The sequence below is a fragment of the Rhagoletis pomonella genome, unplaced genomic scaffold (genome assembly GCF_013731165.1).
Source record: "Rhagoletis pomonella isolate Grant_MI unplaced genomic scaffold, Rhpom_1.0 Rhpom_scaffold_00007, whole genome shotgun sequence".
NCBI lineage: Eukaryota > Metazoa > Arthropoda > Insecta > Diptera > Tephritidae > Rhagoletis > Rhagoletis pomonella.
The window spans coordinates 70,005,637-70,028,557 of NW_023458561.1; the positions used below are offsets into that span (position 1 = coordinate 70,005,637).

The 22,921-nt window shown below is 36.3% G+C and overlaps 2 protein-coding genes across 2 annotated transcripts in view; one reads left to right on the forward strand and one right to left on the reverse strand.

Annotated features, from left to right (window-relative positions):
- LOC118743471 (fatty acyl-CoA reductase 1) overlaps window positions 1-22,921 on the reverse strand; it is a 78,198-nt gene that overhangs the window by 28,029 nt on the left and 27,248 nt on the right. The window lies entirely within an intron of this gene.
- LOC118743472 (FMRFamide-related peptides) lies at window positions 4,075-15,948 on the forward strand. The gene is made up of 2 exons (XM_036476175.1): window positions 4,075-4,626; window positions 14,244-15,948. The coding sequence occupies exon 2, from the start codon at window positions 14,272-14,274 to the stop codon at window positions 15,478-15,480; it is 1,209 nt and encodes a 402-aa protein (XP_036332068.1). The 5' UTR covers window positions 4,075-4,626; window positions 14,244-14,271; the 3' UTR covers window positions 15,481-15,948.

Below are 22,921 nucleotides of genomic sequence, written 5' to 3' on the forward strand. Positions count from 1 at the left end.
TAGCTAGGACCATGAAATTTCGCGCTGTTTTCACTCATTATCAACAGAAGACTTACAGCGAAAATAACAAAGATCGGGTCACTATAACCTGCAGCCCCCATACAACTGATTGTTCAGATATGAGGTCTTTTATCATAACTCCTCCATTTATGCAGCTAGGAACATGAAATTTCGCACCATTTTCACTCATTATTAACAGAATACTTACAGTGAAAATAACAAGGATCGGATGACTACAACATATATCTTCCATACATCTGATTGTTCAGATATGGGATTTTACTGTAAAACTCCTTTATTTGAACAGCTAAAACCGATAAATTTCGTAAGATATTTTATAAATAATAATACAAAGTCTACTGAGAAAATCGTCAAAATCTATGCTGTATAAGCTTTATCTCCTATAGCACTGATTGTTAAGATACCAGTTTTTGTCATATATCTCCTTTATGTACGAAACTAAACCCAATAAATTGTGTTACCGGTTTACATACCGATCACATAGCGGTGAAAATCACTTAGATTGGTGCTATATAAAGTATATCTTCCATACCTCTGATTGTTTAGATGCGATTTTTTATATAAGTATGTAACTCCTCTATCGATGTATGCAGATGTATTCAAAAGTAGTAATCTGTCAAAGTAAAATTTGCAGATGTTCATGAAAGGTATGAAGCCTTCGGCATAGCCGAAGACAGCGCTGCTCTTACTTGTTACTAACTACTTTTGGACATAAAATGTCAATAGCAAAAACCAAATTTTTTTTTATTTTATTCTTATTTTTTTTATTTACTTTATTTTATTACATTTCATATTTGTTTCCATATTCTGCTGTAGGTGGTCCCATATTCGGACTCCGTCAGACATAACTTGAAAGTGATAATATGAAATTTCGATCTTCCTTTTATTTGTCCTCAATTCGAAAAAGTATTTGCGAAGTGCAGGATATTAAAATAAAACGCGTTTAAAGAAAACAATCTCGAGCTTAACTCCTGCATTACTTTTCAACTAGTTTCAAGTTAGCTTTTTGTAGCTAACAAAAAGTTATATATTTTATAGAAATCCTGCAAAAAATATAACTACAAGTGGGTTATTTTTTATCAATTGATAATTTTCTTCTGCAGGGTATATTTTTATGTTTTCACCCCTAGGATTCTTTTATACAGAAAAAATATATATCCTACCCAAAAAATATTTAGAGGTCGTTGAAAGCGCTTAAAGCATGGAAAACTTTCCATGTATTGTATATGAAAAAAAACACCATTTCTTAGAAATAGTATAGAATTCTTAAAAATCCATACTTTTCGCTCTGAAAACTCTGTTTCTCTGTAGGAGATTCCCAATAATAATATCAAATCTCTTTTTTAAGCATTTTTTTATATTAACTATAATTTATGGGTCCGCCCAAAAACCCCCAAAAAAAAAATCGTTAGTATTAAAAAATGGTTAAATAAACAATTTGATATTACTACTGAAAGTCTCCGGAAAGTCCGGAGTTTTCCGATCGAGAAATATTGATTTTCAAGAATTATATGCCATTAATACGAAAGTTTGTTTTTACCCATTGGAAAACTTTGAGCGCTTTGAGCGACCTCCAAATATTTTTGATTTTAAAATAAAAAATAGGGGTCTGCTTTTCTTCGATATAGAACAATCCTAGGGGGTGGGCGCATTAAAATTCCGACTTTACTCTTTTTAGACCACCCTAATGTACATGATCATATTGAGAAATTAAAGAGGGTATGATCTGAGACATTACGTTGCACCTATTTATGTAAATATATGTATGTATGTAAATTGGGTTTAAGCTTAGAATCAGTTTTTCCGCTTTTTCGACTCTTTCTTTCTTTAACTTTTGTGTCAAGTATGGGATAAGTAGTATAATAACCATAAGTGTACTCTTGAAACCAAGCTCTGAATTGTCTTAATTTCAAGCACTATATCCTTAAATAAAATATAAAAATATCGCTTTTAAAATATCAATTTTCTTAACGAGAAAAAAGAGGAACGTCCGAAACGCAGCGCCCGCCAGCAACGAACATATCGCACACCGTCTTCAAAAGAGTCACAAGTTGTAACACAGCTCAAGCAAAACCACAAGCAAGCAAGACTACAGTTTGCAGAACAAAAAAATAAGAGTTCTGGTTGCATGAATGGGATAACGTTATTTTTAGCGTTTATCTAACTTAGACGGACCCGATGGTAAAATGAAGTATTGGAGAGATATTCGCCGAGAGAGAGACAGACATGCTTGAAGGGAAAGTCACCAATTTGCTTCATATCAACAAGAATGAATTCCCAAATGTATGTTGAACTCATCGACAATGTACTAATCAATTTTGGTGAACATTTTTGGGACTTAACCAACGGGACAATGCCGCCATTTGTGTTTTTTACTTAACGAAAACGTTCTTTGAGACCGGAAAATTATCTAAAAATACCTATCTTTGATGATCTATTATAACAACATATAAAAAACGAAAACCAACTACAATTTATAAATACAGTTCCACTTCAGCAGAAAAGGTTCAACATAATTTTTAAATTTAAAGTTATTTTTGTAAATGGGGAGTTAAATAAAGCCTTTTCAATTCGCAAACGAACAACACCAAAAACAACCACATTAGCAATGCTATTGTAATATTTTATACACCCCGTGTTAAAATTATAAGAGCGCGACATATTGACGTTTTAACAATTCGATTTTTATCAATTTAATTTAATTACCTTTTAATAAAAATATAGTTTATTCTTCACCTAAAACCGTAAAAAAATACAAGTTTAAAACTTTGTGCAATATTAAAAAAAAAATCAACAAACATTCGTAAAAATTTCAAGTTTTTTTATTAGATATGTATGTATCTTAGAAAGATTCAATTTTAATAATAAAGTGCAAGCTTGAAGTAGCTAAGGCTTACGGTTTTTTTTAACATTTTTTTTGCTGACGATGTTGTGCACTTCTTCAATACAAAATACATACATATGTATGTATGTATGTTCGACGATTTTTTATGTGGACCAAAATTAGCTTGTATATATAAAGATTAACGAAAATTAAATAACTATAAATTTATTGTTAGAGTATGTAGGTTCAGTGCAATTAATTTCTGATTTAGAAGTAATTGAAAACAAAAATAAAGGCTTTTCTGTGCAGTTTTGTTTTTAATACCAATTAGTAGCGTACTCAACCCAAATGGAATTTTGAAGAAACTTAAATTATTGTAAGTATATTGGTAGTTATTTAGTTTCAAACACATGTCTTCAATTCTTCTTTATAAGCCAGTGCTACCTCTACATAGGTACACGTATGGAATTATGTTAAGAATGCATATACCAGATTCTAAGAATTACGAATGGGAGCCTTAATATGAATATTACCATTGTTCCGCAGCACAGATAACAGTTTCACATCTTTTTCATTTTGCTAATGAAGAAAAATGCCACCAAGTTAATGTGCCACGGCAGCTGCAACGTTGCAATACAATGCGAATACGCAAATGCTAAGCCATCATAAGTACTAAATCATTATTTGTCTGCCTCCAACTATTTTGGTCAACAATTTCGCAAACACCCACACAAAAAACGGATAGATGTAAAGGCACTACTCACACACAAACCTACTAGTTGGCGGTGAAAAAAGCGGCCATGTCCTTTGATAATGAAGTTGCTTGCGAACGAGGCTGCTGAAACAACAACAATGGGCTCAATGCCACGCAACATCGGCAGTGTTGCGGCAACATTTGCACACGTTGTGTTTCCGGTACACGGATATGCACACACACACACACACACACACACACTTCGAATGGAAACATCGCAGTGTGGATGTGTGGGTTTTCGTCGCATTCCTTACGCCTCGCCCGCCCGCCCGGCCCCAAAGGATATGGCCTGATAACAAGAATGTGCCTGTGTGTGTGTGTGCATGTATTTACTTACATATGTACATATGTATGGATGTGCATATTTTATGTAAGTGTATTTCTTGTGCGCGAAAGAGCCGCCGCTTTGTTGCCGCACGGTAAGTATAAAACAGGATGCGTGGCCAACACCAGCCACAGACGTCTCGAACTTATTTCACGGGCAGCAAGTGGCAAGCGTTCGCTCGGCAAAACACCGGACGGACACACGGGCAAAGCGGCGGCACCGGCATTTAACGTCATCTCATCAAAAGTCAAAGCTACACTTTTAACTATTTGTGGCATCAATCATAGTGGTGCGGCGGTCAGGTCAGTCTGCGTCCAGTTAGCGTTGGCCAAGCGGAAAACTACAATTTGTTTTTTTTTGCTCCGTCACCGAACGGAAACGGATGTTGTGTAGTGCTGTTATCGAACAGTTAAACTACTATAAAAAGTTAAGCAACAACAAATTGAAACTAAAACTGAAAAAAGTGCAGATCGATTTTAAATAAGTCTCAATTGAGCCCGTTCCAATGATTGAATGATTGTTGTGCCGCGAAATTTGCTCTTAAACTTCGGTGGTTTTAAAAGATATTCGCAGCCAGTAGCTGCAGTGTTGCACGACTCGACACTCTCGGCGTTGTACGCATTTGACGGCTTTTGACGGAGCGTTTATATTTTTACGCGCAACTCTCGAAGTCGACGCTGGCTCGAAGTGGAAATCAAAAAGGTGATTTATTTACAAACTATTTCACAAAGTTCTTAAGTTTTACTAATCCCGCCAAGGTTTACTTATCTAAAGTCATTAAAATGTGTTGCGGAATTTTGTGGGCATTGAAAGGTTTTCAGTCTCTTCCCACGCAAAGGTAAATTAGTGATTGCGAGTACAACAACAGTATAGAGGTGGGGTAGTTTTGCGGTACAATATAGTTTTTATTAAGGATTTAAGACGTTACGAATTTCAAAATTGTTCTTTTGGTAAAAAAGGCATCACCTATACAGGGTTAAAAAACTTCCGAACTATTTAAACTTAAAATATTCCAGAGAGGCTGGAGTTCTCAACTCGTGCATAAAACACCGTTTACGCGATATTTTTAAGTTTAGCTTAAGCTGTAGAAAGATGTATTTTTGAAGTAAAAAAAAATATTAAGTTGAACAGAACTGGGAACTGTTCGAAAGGAAACTCAAATTTACGCAATTTGTTTATACCGTGACTATTTTTTGTAAGATTAGCAAAGTTTTTCATGCAAAATTTTTTTGTTAATTTTGTATTAAAACGTGGCTTATAAAAAAAAAAACATTTCAAATATGAAGCTGTGTACGAAATTTAGAAGAAATCTAAAAAGTTTCATCAAAATGACAAATTTTTAAAAAGTATTTAAAAAATTAAAAATTTATTTTTAAAATTAAATAAGTATGCATTCAATTTTAATATAATAATGTGCAAGTTTCAAGTGTCTTAAAATTGGTGTTGATTTTTGAAAATTTTTTTGCTGACTGTCTTACTGTTTTTTTTTCATATAATGTTTGTTTATATGGATAAAATTATATAACGCCGCCAGAAAAAATATGATACAAAAATTAACACGAGTTTTAGAACATCACATCATTTGTACATTTTTATACTCAAGTTGAAAGGGTATAAAACTGCATACTTTTTTTTTAGAAATTCTTTTGTAAAAAGTTTCGACTTTCGACGAAATTTTGCAGAAAGATATTGCGAATATTTAAAGAAAAAATCACCGCATGCTCAATTTTATGAGTAACTGTATACACTTAGGTCTCTTTTTATGCGGTACATGCGTTCCTCAGAAAGTCGCATAAAAAAGTTCTTTACTTTCATACAAAAACAGGGGATGCGTTGCAGCATTTTCAAAAATCGCATAAAATCAGATACTCCGTGTAAAAATTCTAAAAAATCGCATACAAAAATCCATTGAGGCAAATTAAGCAAAAAAAAAAAAAAAACAATTTATTTCTTCACTTCAACACTTATTATTCCATATAAAACTGAACATTAATGAAATAAATAAAATTTTATCTGTACTTTAACCAAAAAATAAAAAAATAACACAATAAATACTTGAATTATGTAAAAATACAAAGACAAATTATTTATCAGAAGCATTGTCCCTTACACACTGAAAAAAAGGCATAAAAACTCACAAAAAAAGCAAAATCACTAAAGCGCAAAAATGGTTTGAAACCCCGCATAAAAGGAGACCTAAGTGTATTTCAGATTTACATGTTTACCAACTGTCCTTTATTGGAATCCATAAAAGGCAGATAAAATTATGAAATGTATTACAATATGGGTAAATCAACTTTTCCATAGTCCAACAGAGAACAAGGCAATCATGACTCGATCGACAGCCGCTGTCTCCTACATTTCTTATGCGAATAGGATGTTTCTTTTTTTGTATAAAATATGGTCTGCAGTAGTAGCTTTTGTGTTCCTTGGCTGCCGAGTCGAATTTGAGAAGTACTTAGACTAGAGTGCCACCTAGCGGGAAAATAAATTCTTTTTCATTTCCAGTTGAATGTGGGAAAATTTAATTTCACTCTGAATTATTAAGGATAATGTTGGACGATCTTGTTCCCCCTGACCATAAATTAGTCGCTATTCAGGTTTCTTCCGATGGTGTAATGCTAGATTGTTAACTTGTATGGAAGTCTTACGTTGAACAAATGACCTATATAGCCTTAACTGCGCTTCGGCAATATAAGCAGGTTTATGGTAAAACGTGGCGTCTGTCAACTAGAGGAATCCTTACATCTCTGGTGTGGTGGCGCAGAATCTCAATCAATGGCGTGTGAGATCTGCTTGCCAAACTTCAAAGGACGTTCGCACTGTGATGTACGGGAGCTTGCGCCGCAACACCTGAGGCTGATATGGATGCAGTGCTCAACCTACCGTCATCCGCGAGGTGGAAATTTCTGAAGGAAGAGATTTAAACTTGAATGGCTTTTCAACGCCACAGGATAGTACGCTACCGTTGCCTTTGCTGCGAAGATACTACAATGTCGAGTTCATTGAGGCTGAGTGCCGGTTTAACAGCAATACTGAGCCCGGCTTACACATTGTAGAATCTTTACTGATACTTTACAGTATCTGCAGTCTTAATCGAAAGACCCGAAAACAATCATCTCTTCTAAGGCCCTGGACCACTCTCTAACTACTTCCAAACCAGTTTGGTAATTATGTCGGATAACACAACGTAAATGTTTTAGTCTAGGTGCCAGGTCAGTCGGGATTACCTGGTAATAAGGCAGCTGACAACTTGTGGGACTGTTGACTCTCCACTTCGCGTGGAGATAAACACCTGACTGTGATAGACATGCACGGCAACCCCATTCGCCCTTACTGCGCTCAAAAGGATGAGACAGCGACATACTTTTTTTTCTTCCGCAGGGGCTTTTTAGGGATTGGGCATGAGGTCTTTGACAGCGAAGTGCTGAGAGACAGACGCCTGAGCTTGAAATTTCAATGAACGCTGAGGTGTAGTACATTAAAAACTAAACTTTGCCACACTGTAGCATAAAACTAAAGTGACACTTGATACCGTAAGCAAGGCACAAAAAATATGTATGTATGTATGTATGTAGGTAGACCTACATAAATATGCCTTTTTACGTTAACAGCACACACAGCAGGTTAATGCATTTAGTAAGATTATTGCCCATGATATTTTCCAACGTTATTCGCGCTTTAAATAAAAGCAAAAACCTACCACCGTAAAAGATAATAATAAAATAAAAAAAATTAACATATGAAACAACGTTGTTAGCGTTAACTTTTAAGACGCCTAACCGACCGAAATTTGAAGAAAAGTAAAACGGCAAACAGAAAAGTCAACAATGCGTGCTAAGTACATAGTACACAAACAACAAATGCTGGTAAAGCCCGGGCTATTTATTGACCAATAGCGCAACGTGGAAAGATGCGTTTGCTTAACGGTAAATATTGACTGCAGCGGCCAGAGTTGTTACACGCAGCTACATATTTCATACATATTTATTTACGCACATATATGTATATGTAATGTACGTGTCTACATGCAAGTGTATGTATGTATGTACAAATGATCAAAGTCTTTATTTAAGCTACGCACAGCAGAGCAGAGTTTACTTTAAAGACTCAAATACGAACGGAAACTAAAATCTATAAATACTTTTGTAAACATTTTATATTACTATGCAACTCCATAGCACATATCTAACTGTATTTCGTAGAAGAAAATCAACTATAACGGCAATATTTTTAATACAACAGGTTTTATTAGATTTTGTTACACAGTGTGCATCCGTTTGAAGCGTTTTCATATCGAACTGACAGACATACAAATTCAAATTTTTTATTTAACTAAATATATATTTACATAAATAGCAAAGTGTTAAAAATTGTGTTTTTGCAAAAACGTAAATTTAATAAGAAATTATTTTTCGGAAAGAGTCTTGGTTAAGCCGACAAACCCTCGAATGAGCTGCGGCAGTTTTAGGAATAAAATTAACAAAAAGACGGTTTTATTGTAGATTTCGGCAGAATATCTATTCCCAAACAACATATTTTGGAAGGAAAGAAGTTACCGCAAGTGAATATTCAGTCACATAAGTCACAGTCAAATCAAATCAAGTTGTAGTTTTCGCAAATCAAATAAAGAACTATTTTCGAAAATTAACCATATTCATTTTTAACCAGTTAGGAAATTCTATTTGTTTACTAATTTGATATACAAAAGATTTAAAAATAAAATTGGCACCGTGTCCCGAAAGGGCCCCAAAAACCACTATTTTTTTTTGTATGGAGATTTTTTAGTTTGCTCCATATTACTCATAGTGTTTGTAATTTTTGCAGAGCCATGCGGCTTTTAAAACCTGGTTTTATTATATTTTCAAACCGAACGCCTAATCCGCAATCGACTGTGGGTCAGAGGTCGGCAAACGGTTTGCAAATAAGCGGTTGTTTTAAATTTTTACAATTTTTGAGTTATACATCCTCTAAAAAAAGGAAAATAAATTAACGAAATAGGCCCGAAAAGGAAAAATCAAATAGCGAAAGGGGAAGGAAAAGGCACTAGAAATCGCAAAATTCATATTATGCCCTTTACAATTAAGAAAAGGCAAAAAAAGGCAACACCAAATGTGTATATATGGAATCAGGGAAAGCTAAATCGTAGTGTAAATCATTCTTAATCGAATATACTCTATCTCTTTAGCAGAAAAAAAAGTGCCTAAAATTGTATGGAGATATTTGCAAAATATATCTGAAATTGAGAAATTTTCTCGAGGTCCTTTCACATAAATCCTTATATCCCGTAACATAACGTCATGTAAAATAGATGAAAATGCCTCTATTATAACGGAAGAGTCGCGCTTTCAAATAAACTTGGGTTTTAATGTTTACGACAATTTTGATAAAAACTAAAAAAAGTTACACGGTTTAGTAACGAAACTTGCTGAAGGACAACCACTCTGTGCTTTATCCCACAACACCCACGGAGCCCACGGAGCCCACGACTGAGCTACTCAAAACCGGCAGCTGGTCGGGCGCGTATTCAACTTTAAAGGCGCATTTGGCCTGATGAATACTTGCCCGAAAGTGAAAGGTCGTCGTGGACCTTTGACCATTCCACTAGAAGGATCAGTTTTCTTAGTATTGAGTATTAGGTCCTGGCGACGATTCTGTGTGCAACGCTCAGATTCTTCATGAGCGAATTGGTTGCATTTAATCAGCGTGGCTTCACACCAAGCCAATCCACCAGTGCGTCACCCCGCGGAGAACACCTTGAATAAGAAAATCGACCCCATTACCTTTACGCCGATTTTGAAAGCAGATGCCTTTGCGACGCCATGTCTCAATTTCGGGGTAAAGTATCCCCTTAACTTATTTTACATATTTAATTAGCAAAGTCTGCAAAGGCCACCGCTTGGATGGGCGAAATAGCCCAGTATGCCCCTTTTTGGTTATAAAAAAACTCCTAGTTTTCGCCAACATTTGAGTAAAACTTATGTGACATTGTGGCTATGTACTTGTTGCATTGTATTTATCGTAGCCATCGCTGCTGTGTGTGTGTGTGTGTGTGTGCTCGTGCATCCGTACACCCATCACGCGGATGTCGCCTTTGCATTTGCAACATTCACGCATTATGATTTATGAACTGTATGCTGCTCTCTAAGTCCTGCGGTTGTGGTTGATGCGAAGCGAGGTGAACAATGTACATGTGTATATGTATATGTGTGTGTACATATGTATGTAGTACGAATGTATGCTTTCTCTTTCTCTGGAAGAAGTAAATCTTCACAGGTATTTTTGAACTTTATCAAGCTGGCTTTTCCGATGTCTCAAGCCCATCGCATTGTCGCATATCCTGTGGAGGACATGCAGCCGAAGTGGATTCGCATTTGTTTACGCTCGTGTTTTTAATTCGTTACTGCACCCGCGCGTGTGTGCGTGTGTGTGTGTGTGTGTGTATGCGTCCAAGCTCACATGAATTTATTTGGAGAGTGTGAGCTTGCCATACCTATGCATACACCTAGACGTAAATAAAAAAAGTTCCCCAACGTTGGCACAGTTTCGCATCGCATAGTTCTCATATCATCAATCTACCGCATATCTGTTCACATTTGGCGTTTCAATTTGTTTCTATTATTGTTGCTTATTTATTGTGGCAGCTTGGAGGCGCATTTGTATGAAAAATTATTATTTCACATCTGTCGAGCAGATGCGAATGTCTCCGTCAGTTAGAGAATCCAGCCGAGGAGCGGCGAACGGAGGACGATGCATGCACTTGATCACTGTTGTCATCCAAGTTATGTTGACATTTTGTGTGACAAGTGTAAGGTATCTCTACTCACGCACATACAACCATACACCCAAACAGTGGGTGCCACTGAAAGGTATACCTCTTTCCATAGATGCAATAGACGAATAGCTAGTTGCATGAGGCGAACCGGTTTTTGGATTGGTGGTTTTGAAAGAAGCTCTGGTAATCCTGCACCATTTCAATCTATTTATAAGCGCTGAAACGCGGCGAGCCAATCAAAAAATTACGGAGACAATTAATATCAATGCCAGAGAGGTTATGAGGACTGCGGTTAAAATACGCGCCAAGATATTTCCTAGTAAAAAGTGTTGAGCTGAAAGATCAGACACTCCCTGCGAAATTTTATGGACGTAGAGGCTTACTTACTTCATTTATTGAGGTCACTCTACTAAACAGTGGGCCCAATGCCTTTTTACTGGCAGGAATCTGGAACCATGAACTTGATGTCTATGGGCATTACGTTATACCAACAATCCCATCAGACACATCCGCGAAAAGTTCAAATTGCAAGCGAAGCCTCTAATCGAGTTACATTCGTATTACTAGTTAGCTCTTACTAGGATTGGTGAAGAGTCGGTTGGTTGGTTTGAACTCAGAGATTACCTAGTGGATTAATTATTACTTCCGACAATACGTTGTTAAAAGGCCCCACCATGTTGAAGTAGGACCTTCCTGCAAAGCTTTTATATGTGAAGGCTTCCTATACCCACAGACCTCTCTACACTTCACCTACACGTCGCCTGGATTTCAACTCCAGCTTTATAATATTTCCAGAAAAAGGTTGGTTGGCATCTCCGGGCTCTATTAAAGAGTGGTCTCCTTGACAGCGTCAGATCAGAAGGTCCGCCGTACTCTGGAGGAGATACTCTCTGCCTTTACGGAAACTTAGGTGAGAACAGAGACCCAACTAGCTAAAACTTAACTTATTTTATTGAAGCTCTCATAAGTTAAGATCATTAAAACCAGACTTTTATGGTGATTTTAAAAACAAAGTTTATAGCATCGCATTCAACAAACAAAAGACAACAAAAAGTGTTCTCCTGGTGCCACTTGTTGCACACTATGGATGGATGTTTGTATATAAATGTTGCTGAAAAGGTACGACCGCACTAAGCGACGCACTACGCGACACGGCGCGACACTTTTTGGTATACCGCACTGAAACTGCAGCGGCGCGACACTTCGCTGCATTTTTTTTTTATTTATTTGTGTCAAAATCTTCAAGCGAAATGGATGCCAGTGATGTTAATGCCTTTTATTTTTGCTTTCCTTTGCGAATTTTCCTCAAATGTTATGTTTATTTACATAAAATTTTCTTCTTAAATGAAATGCATGTGAATATTCACTCACAATTCGAAATCAATTTCTTCAACTTAAAAATATAGTACGAAATATTAAGTCGCTCCGCTGGGTATACCGCACTATGCGGCACCGGAACTGACGCAACATTTTTGCCTACTTGGTCAACTTTGCCGCGCTGCGTCGCGTCACGTCGCGTAGCTCCGCTGCAGCGTAGTGCGGTATGCTCCATAAGAATCCATGCAAAGAATATTTTGCCGCGTCGTTGTGTAGTGTCGTGTCGCGTCGCCTAGCGCGGTCGTACCTTTAATCTGTTGCTGCTGCTGCTGTGGCTGGCTGTACTTCTGAGTGCTTCATTCGCACGCGCTTTTGCGCTTCATTGGCGTCACAAGGAATGCTAAAACATTAATACTAACAATGGCTAATTAGCGTTGCATGCGGCTACTACATATAATGTGGCATCGCCATTACGTTCCTATCATGGGTATATACTAACTTTACATTTTTAATAAGTTCATGGGCGCTGAAGTATGATTTAAGGATTCTTAGTGGCGGCTTCTTTGTCTTGGTCTTCGTCTTTCTCTGCACTCTATTTACTTGTACGTAGTTTCGCGGATGCCGCAGAACATTCTATAATTAAGTAGTAAGGGGTATCAGATATTTATTGTTGGCCCTATTGTTGCTTGACTGACTAAGTGCGAATTGTGAGTTTCACACCACGCATCAATGTTTATTCGTTTTGTTGTTTATAGTAGATGCTGGTGTGCTATGTAAGGCATTATAACTCATCTCAAATTTGTTAGCCGCGTACTTTTATGATTAACAGCGGCGACTGGTAATACTGTTACGGTCTTGTTATTGTTGTTGTTGTTGTTGTGTGAACGTCATGTTGGTCTTTGGTTTGCTTAGTTTTTATGACAAGTGGCGGGGGGGGGGGGGGGGGGGCCTGGGTGATGATTTCGTCAGCAATATTTATTTAGTTACTTTTTTAATTTGAGTATATATCTGAAACATTTAGATTCTAATTTGAGGTAATATTTTCCAAAGGTACATTCAATTTGTCAAAATGCGAAAAGGTGTTATCATTTTTAGAACTGACATTACGAGCGTGCATAACGGTTAAGTACATCTTCTTCTTCTTACTTGGCACTACTAACGATTGCCGGCTTAAGATGAGACCAAAGAAATCGCTATTTCAGAAATTGCTTCAGTTGTGTATCCCAAATGCTGATAGATCCTTTTGCATTTAAGACTTCTCATCTTTGTTCGTCAGAGTCCATGATTCTGTGCCATTTAAAAGGATAGGTGAAATATTTGTGAAGCGTGTCGAGAGAAATTCTTCTCTTGACCTACAATGTGACATTTTTGGTGGCGGCTATGCTGGGTCCAAGGTATACAAAGTCCTTCCCACTTTCAAAGTTATAACTGCCGACCATGTGCCCCAAAATGCAAAGACTCTCTGTATGCCGCCAGAAGGTATTTTTTAATTTCCTCCATTCAACGCTACTTTGGCTCCTTTGGAGAATTTGGCGCTGATGACCCTGGCTATGCAGTCGACGGTGCTTTTTTTATAAAAAGTATATATATATATATACATCAGATTGAAGAAAAAACCTCTTTTGACCTTGAACAGAATTACTTTTGTCGGAGTCTCAAATTTAGAATGATAACTTCTCTTCATGTTATCAGAAAAATTAAATTAAATTAAAAAAAAAAAAGATGATCAGTGCCGAATTATTAACTAGGACCTTACATTGTGAAAATCTAGTCAAAATTGGATTTTCTAGGCCTGAATCTATTCGTTACGGTCCAACTAGTTAGTTCATGAGCCTTTCCCACAGTATCGTCATTAAGATCCCCATATTGGGGATAGGAGATACTACACTGTTGTAAGTAGATTAGAATCAATAGTAAATTGTAACAATATTGGTATCAATAAGAATAATTATGTCCTACTATACAATAGTTATAACAAAAGCGATAGTTTATGATAAAAGTAAGGGCAGCAAAGTCAATATCGATATCGATAACTGAATCAGTATTTATAGCGACCAGGCTAGGAAACAGTGAAAGCAGATGCAAATTTATGTTTCATGTTGCGCACCTTGAAACCACTAACTCGCTTTTGCCGGCTCGGCTAATCATTTATTTTTTAGAGTATAGAGAATAACAACAAACACCGCAACTCAATATTTAAAATTTTTTATTTCCATCTCCATTCCAGCGCCGAACGACATCGCCTCCAATACAATATGAGTCCCCTTCTGGTCTTCTTCCTCTATATCATTCAGTTGCAGGCAGCAATTCGAAGTGAAATTATCGAAACTCCAAATATAAATCTGAACACTATTTCCGAATCTGAAGACGACGATATACAAAGTAGTGACTCCATAGAGCGAAAAAGCACCACCACCACCACTGTGGATCCACTTGATCTACCTTATGTGAAGACTACTCGCGATCAAACAGAAGTAGAGTTTCGTTATCCGATTGCATCATTGAACATTGATTACTCGAAGAATTTAATTATATTGAAATTCCGCAAATCTAAAGCCGATGACGAAGAAGCGAGGCGTCGAAAATCGCTCGATGAAAATTTTATGCGCTTCGGACGCGCGAATTCGGACTTCATGCGCTTTGGTCGCGATGCTGCCGATTTTATGCGCTTTGGGCGCAGTCCTTCGGATTTCATGCGCTTCGGCAAGCGATCACTTGAACAGATACCAAAAGTGAACAGCCTTGATCATGAGTACAATTACGATAAGGATGCCGATACGAGTCGCCGCTTTGAGCGCAGCCAGGAGGCTATACGCGACTCGCGTGGCGACAATTTCATGCGATTCGGGCGACCAGCTGAGGACTTTATGCGCTTCGGACGCAGTAGCAGCAACGATTTCTTACGTTTCGGACGTGCTTCTGGCGATTTCATGCGCTTCGGCCGAAATCCCTCGGATTTTATGCGCTTTGGACGCGGCGGTTCTGATGATTTCATGCGATTCGGTCGCAGTCCCGACTTTATGCGTTTTGGACGCGCACAGAAGGAGAGACGTGACACCGATAGAGATTTTATGCGCTTTGGACGACCAGACAACTTCATGCGATTCGGAAGGTCATCCGGTATGCCGACGGTTTCGCCGAATTTCATACGCTTCGGCAAGCTTGATCCGAACTTCATGCGATTTGGCAAGCATTTAGATCACCAAGCGCAGGAGAATACGAGTACGAAACCGCCATTGCCCAAAGAGGTGATCAAGGAAGCTGCAAAAATTTTGAACCAAGCTGAACGATTCGGTGGAGAAGGTGAAAGCAACCCTATGGATAGGGCTATCAAGGTGCTTTTCGGAAAGGAGGGAGGACACAAGCTGTCGTCCGCGCAGCGTGAAAGGGCGGCGCAAAGTAATGAAGACACTTCCAACGCCAACGAAGTGGAACCTGACTACGAGCTTAATGTGTCGCAGTGAAGACAATGATTTTGAGTCTACTACTTCAACGCTCGATTTGATGACCAATTGTAAATATTAAACTACTCCTTAGGAACTGAACTAATGAACTGGCATAGGAAAAACGGACACACATACATAGCTAAAACACACGTAGATACGAGTTATTAAGCAAACACACACACACATACAATTGCAGACACATTTTAGATAGGGTTTCACGTATATATATATGTACATACATACCCCAACTAAGTATGTGTCCATAGGCAGAAAAATGCCAACTGCAAACTGATTTTAAATTAGTTATAAATACATACATATATATATGTAATCTACTATATAGTTAATGAGTATATCAAATGTGTTAGGGGTGAATTTTTATTAGGGCTGGATTGAAAATTCACTTCTTGGAAAAGTTCCTTACTTTTTAAAATCAAAACAATTATGTATACGAATATACTGCAATGTGAAATATTAATGTACATAAATTGTGTTTATGAAATTGATTTAGACTATATAGAAAAACCTATACTTATATTCCAAATATGTAAACTAAAATATTTTAGCAACAAGTATTTACTTACTAATAAAGAAAATACTTGTACATATATAAAATTTTAAATATAATGAAGCATGAAAAAATCAAAATAAAACGAAGATTTCAAAAGCAAAAGGACATTCTAGTGGTTTATTTACTCAAAAATATTTCTTTAAAAATTTATTTACATATATACTTCTCCTTGGGGTTGTTGTATCGGCGCCTTGCCTGAATCGGCTAGTCTATCATCGACTGTCGTCGTCGTCGTCTATGCCAACCGGATCAAATTTAAGCCCGAACCTGATTTGTGAGAATGCAAAAATGACTTATGGAGCGCATATGAAGTTGATCTGCCTCCAGCAAGTAGCAAGTTGGGTGCTCCCTTCGGTATAATAAATTACGGGGAGGCGGCCGCAGAAGCTATCCCATTGCTGCCCGAAGGCCGATGATCTGACTGTATGTCTCGTCCACTGCGTCCTATCAGTCCCCGATGATCAAGCTGGCGAAACATTATTTCCATAGAATCGGTAGGCTATTTAATTGAATATTGCCAAAAACGATGTTGCGTTTATGAATGTATCCTCTTGAAAGGAATAAAGACGTTGTGGACGTTGAATATTCGCCAGGAATATTTCTATAACAGTTACAGCTACAAATCTTATTAGCAAAAATCGATCTTTAACAAATATTTTTTGACTTTTATTTAATGACTCTTTAAATAACCGTTATTTTCTGACTTTTATTTTATAAATCGAAAATAATAATTGTTTTTGATTTTTGTCTAAATAATCTGCAAATAACAGTTATTTTGTATTTTTAAATTATATGTCTTAGATAAAAGTTATCGGAGACTTTTATTTATAAAAGACATAAATAAAAATCAGTCACTAACCTTTATTTTTTAAATCATACTTTTAAAAAAAGTCATTTGTATAACTCGTAATAAACTTACGTTTCCCAACACCTTCTTAACTTCGAAAAATGTTAATGACTTTTATAGGAATGATTTAAAAAATAAAAGTTAATGACTGATTTATATTGATGACTTTTAAAAGTAAAACTCACTGACTGTTATCTAAGACATATAATGTAAAAATCAAAAATAATTGTTGCTTTTTTATTTTGCATAAAATTTGCAAAAAAAATTATTTTCAAATTTGAGTCTCGGTGAAAAAGAAATCGATTGGTATGTAGCACTTTGTTGTAGAGCATTTCCTTCATAGGGAATTTTTCCATGACAGTTTTCATCAATAACTGTTATGTTGGCTCCCTGGTAATAAGTAATAAGCACTATCAAAAAAGTCACTTTCCAACAGTAGAAAAGTATTATAGTTGGTTGGCATCAAAATCATGCCAGAGGTCATTCCAGGCGATTTTTATGTAAAATGATCTCTTGAACACGTTTTTCGATTGCCAAAGTTTCGAAACAATGCGAATTTATATTGCTTAATGAGAGTTTCAAAATATCCTGAAGCAAATATCCACGTCATCATTGCTAATTCTTATGTAAAAATTACGGTGGGTGACGGTAGAAAATGGCAAGAATCCGCAGGAAAACAATCTTAAATATGGAGCAACTTTGTTGTGCGTTTTTTTTACATATGAGTACATATATAAATATGCGTGCGCATATGTATGTATGTATGTAGGTATGTATGTGCAATCAGACTTATCGTGATTAAGTTTCAACATCAAAGTGCAAAACGAAAAATGACACTGTTGATTTTTTTTGATTTTATGCAAATTTGGCAAATAATCGAATTACAAAAGACAAACTTAAAACATTTTTATGCCTGCTATATTTAGGCAAGAATAAAATATAATATGTGTACATGTATGTATGTATGTATGTATGTAGGCACTGGCATGATTGCGCAATCGAACATATAAATATGCATAATTCACAGAGCACACGAGAGCAGAGCAAAGAGCTCTACATTGATGTCAAAAGTGGAAGATTTGGCGAATATCGTTTCGAGAATAGTATATATGTGTAGGTATGTATCCTTTTTAATAAATCCCAAGTATGAATTCCTTTTTTCGCATGCAAATTTTTTCCCCATCCACAGGGGGCCAGAAGACATTCAAAAACGGCCAAAAGACAACTTAAGAATTTTAATTTTTGTATGCTATTAGCCAAAATACGCAGTATTTAAGGTAACTATTTTGTTTTTATTAATAAGATGCAGTAAAATAAAAATTAGAAAAACATAATTTAAAATAGCCTTAGCTTAAAATAATTTGACTTGTTTTATTGAGTCAGGCGTTCATTTTAATGAATTGTGCTCGCTGTCGTTTAGCAGTACTTCTGTGTACCATCTCACATCACAAAAATAAAGCATGAAATCTATTCTGCAGTAAATGTACATTATTATAAATTTGCTAAATTTTACACATTTTTTTTTTTTTTATTCATCTTCTTCACTGGCGCTGTAACCGCGTGAATTATTTTGGTTTCATCCTTTAAATGTGTTTCTGGCTACGAATAGATAAGTAATTCTAAATTTTTAGTTTTACGAGTTGCTGAGATAAGTTCCGAGATGATGAGGAAGAATAAAACATAACTTTATTTTAAAACCGAAATTAAATTTTTTTTTTCTGAGAGAAGCATTCAACACCCTAAATTTAATGAAATTAAAGAAAAACTTAAAAAATGAATAAAGAAAAGCAAAAACAAATGAATACAAAATACAATACAAAAGCGAAGTCTAAAAAATAAAAAAAAATTAAAAAAAAAATCAAAAACAAAGTAAAAAATAAACAAAAAAAAAACAAAGCGAAGTCCAAATCGTAATTAGTAAAAAGCCATAAAAAACAAAAAATGCAAAATACAAAAACAAAAATTTAACAGTGAAGTCTGAAGAACCAAAAAAAAAAACCAAAAAAATCAAATAATTTTTTATGCAGGCCGTATCGGTTTTGCGATTTCTAATTTCTGAAATGCAATGACAAATTCGTGATCAGTGAGCCCAAAAATTATAGAGTAACAAGTTTCAAGCCAATCCGATTACTTTTCACAATATTGTCCACTATATTGGATCCACCATTTTGAACTTTTAAAACCTTCTGTAGCAAGTTTTAAGCCATTCCGGTAAAATTTCGAATATTGACCACTGTTTATCGTTTGCTGGCCCATAGTGCAATCTGGTATTAATTTATACGCCATGTCAGACTATGCTGAGCTTTCTCGCTATTTTTATACACCTCTCTGATATTGGAAAATTTTGTTTGATGGTCTAACAGCGTCACATTAAGGTGCCATCAAATTCACATAATCGGTAGACAAGATTCACAAAGCTAAAAGAGCAAATCGTTATTTTAAGCAGCTAAAGTGTTCAAGTATTGACGGCGCTGTCGAATGCACTAAATATAATACATTCATCTATACATACATACATACATGTATGCTAAGTATTTGGCGTTGCTTCCTTCTCCTTCAATTAATTCGTGGTCTTGATGTTGTAACTCAAAAAGGAGGGACCACCAAACAGCAAATGGATTGCAAAATAAGCTTTTTAAAGGCAGAAATGCACTCGGAGGTTTGTTGGTCGAGAGGCGACCGCTGTTAGAGAAAACGTTTTCTAATTTAGACATTTCTCGGATCGGGTATCGAGCCAAGGTCCTGATGAGCTTATTTCCTCTACTCTACCAAGAATGGTTCCGTGTGAGTTCGATATCGATGCATAAATGAACGCTTCCTCCGTGCGAGCCTTCTCCTCCCAATGCGACTTCGCAGGCTCCGGAATTGCGTTCGATCTTACCCTTCACATAAATGCCAGTATGCACATGTATGTACGTAAGTATGTTGTTACATTTTTATGGCCAATTAGCGTTACACGATTATGACCAACAGCTACCACGACGCACTAACACTTTACTCGTACGTAATACATACATACATATACATATATATTGCAAGCAAGTAAATTTGCATTTTGCTCATATTTATGTTTGTGTGTATAATAACTGTTGACTTAACGGTGGTTTAGCCATCTTAATATTTACATACTTTTACCACCGCTTCACGACTACAAACAACTACAAAGTTAGTAAACGCAGCGAAGTGAGAATTGAAATTTTGCGCCACACAGCTAGCTTGCCGTTGTTGCTGTTGCTGTTGCAGGCTGCCTGCCGCATTGTTGAAGGCGTTAATACATCTCAAATTTGTTAGCTGCATAATTTAATTTGCCTTTTAGTTTGATTAAGTGCAACTTCCTACGCGCCCATATTGTGCCGTTGTTTTTCACAAGAAGGCAGATATGCATATACAAAAACAAAAAAAAAAGTTTAAAAGGAAATTAGTAAAAAATAATACTTTATACTTTTTCCATTCTTATCCGCATTATGGTAAAGTTTGCAACTACATACAACCGACAAGAAGAAATGGATTGTTAACATCACATAAAACAATCTAAGGAGAATAAAAAAAAAAAATAAATATTTAACATGGAAGACATACATACCCTGAGGTTCGGCTCCACCGGTGCGTGCGCCACTAACCATTTCGCTAACTCGCCGGAATGAGTGCCTAGCCACAAACTTGGCAACACCCATTCGTTTGCCTAACGTACTTTTTCAACATGGGGAGCGTCCCGAGCGGTACGAAGTCGCATTATCCTGCCCTAGCGCCAACAGTAGGTTGCACAGATAAGGCATTTCCATCAATTATGCATAGGTTAGAAATAAAAGAGTCTGATCCTTTAGCCAGATGCACAGCCTTACTTACTACTAAGTATGCGCATATAGACGCAAATTACTAAGCTGGTAAATTATTAAGCAGGTACCGAAAATAATAGTTATTTTACAATTTTCAAAAAAAACATCAAAAGCTTCCAAATATCGTAAACAGTTTCGAGTAAATATATATCGAGCCCTAATAGCCAAAATAACGTAAGCGACATTTTTTCAAAATTTTCTTTTTGATGTAGAAATATTCCTAGAGCATCTAGATGCATGTCTGCATCAAAAAGAAAATTTTGAAAAAAATGTCGCTTACGTTATTTTGGCGGTTAGGGCTCGATATGCACATTAAGGTGGGCCGAAAACCCGCTTTTTTAGAATTTTGATTGCTAATAGCAAAAATATGCTCTAAAAAAATATGTGTGAAATATGAAAATTTTTAGGTCAATATCATAGGCTCGCCCAAGTCCATCAGAGTTCAATGTGCTCCAAAAATAAAAATTAATTAATAAAATTTTTTAACTTAAATTGCAATTATCTTCGAAAGTATTAGTGCCTTTTTGACAGAGGTTCGAAGTAAGCTAAGAAACAATTTTTTTAGCACTTGAGCTTTGATGGACTTTGACGAGCCTAAGATATTGACCAACAATTTTAATCCATGTTTTGCTATTAGCAATCAAAATTCGAAAAAAGCGAATTTTCGGCCCACGCTAATGTACATACATACATATGTACATATGTGTTCGTTATATGATGTATGTGTTTGTTTGTCGTTCTTGTCTTGTATGAGTCCGTTAAGGTTTGAAATTTTCTGAGCAATATCTATAAAAATTATAATTAACAGTCACTTTTTTATTTTTATTAATGGCTCAGGAAATATGTATAGTCATATATTGAGTTATATTTTTTGGATAAAAAATAAAACTAAATTTTCTGGAATTATTTTTTTGCTCTGAAATAATAATTATTATGAGAATTTTTTCTTATAAAAAATAATCGTTATTTTACAAGTTATATTTTTTTTTTATTAAAAACTCTGATTATCTAAATTTTTTTTTTTTTAACGAAACTAAACTCATTTCTTAAGCATTAATTTTTCTCAGAAATAAAAATTAATTTTTGAGCTTTATGGCAGATCGAAAACTCAAATGCCACAACACTTTGCTAGCAATTCGTCTACAAGACTGTTACTTTATCTCCAGAAATCACCCCCACTCCAAGATGGAGCTGCGCTTGACAATGGATGCAATATCCAGATAAACAAACATTCTCAGAGGACAGACGGCATCTATCTTCCAACTTCGCAAGGGACCTGGATACTATTGGGCCTTCGTCAGGAGCATCGACTGCATCGTCTGCACACTGTGAGTCGGATAGCAACTTGATCCCTGGCTCTATTAGCGTTTGCTTTTTAGGGCTAAGAGAAGTCGGTGTAATAAGTCAAATCGGACTCTCGGTTTACTTTAATTTTAAGGATGAGAGAAGCGTGCCCTAACTGTGTGTGGGTGTAAAATTGCTAAGAACACTACAAAGAAGCTTCCATCGGACAATATCAATGGGAGCTTGTTCAAATGCGGCATTGGAGTCACTTGATACTTTGGATAAAATAGTAGGGTTAGAGAGATACGATCCGACTCCATGCCAAAATATATCACTGCAAGACCACTGCGGGATCACGTTGCCGACGCATTGTCGAGGAATGCTCAGCGTATACCCTTATGGGGATTTGCAGCAGCTACCACATATGAGGAACCCTAGAACGCAGTAAGTACCTACTGGGAGCGGTTTGGGGACATAGCTATATAGGTAGGATATATTATATATATATAGATAGCTCAATGGGTACCTAACAGTCTGCGCTCTCACATGCACCGCCCAGGAGATGGAATGTCGTCGAAGTACATCCTAATTTATCCGCAGTCGAGTCCCTTTAGGAATTCGTTTAGCAAGGTGCTGTTAGCATTTATTAGGGAAGCCCATACAAAGTATCTTGGACCGTCTGGGCTAGGGCGGTATCATAGGGATACAACAAGTTTTCTAGGTTGCACTGCCCTTTTTGCTGTTAACTTAATGAATTAATTAACTACCTAAATAAATAAAATTAATTAAATAATGTAATACATATTAAATAACAGCGACAATTTGCTCTTAGCATCTCTCCAATCAACATTCCACACAACATCGTCATCCGCTTTGGCTTGCTTGCTAACGCAGCCAAGACAACAACCATTGTCAAAAACA

Bases quoted from the DNA above. Each gene is read 5' to 3' on its own strand.
- LOC118743472 (XM_036476175.1), top strand. From the start codon at position 14,272: ATGAGTCCCCTTCTGGTCTTCTTCCTCTATATCATTCAGTTGCAGGCA.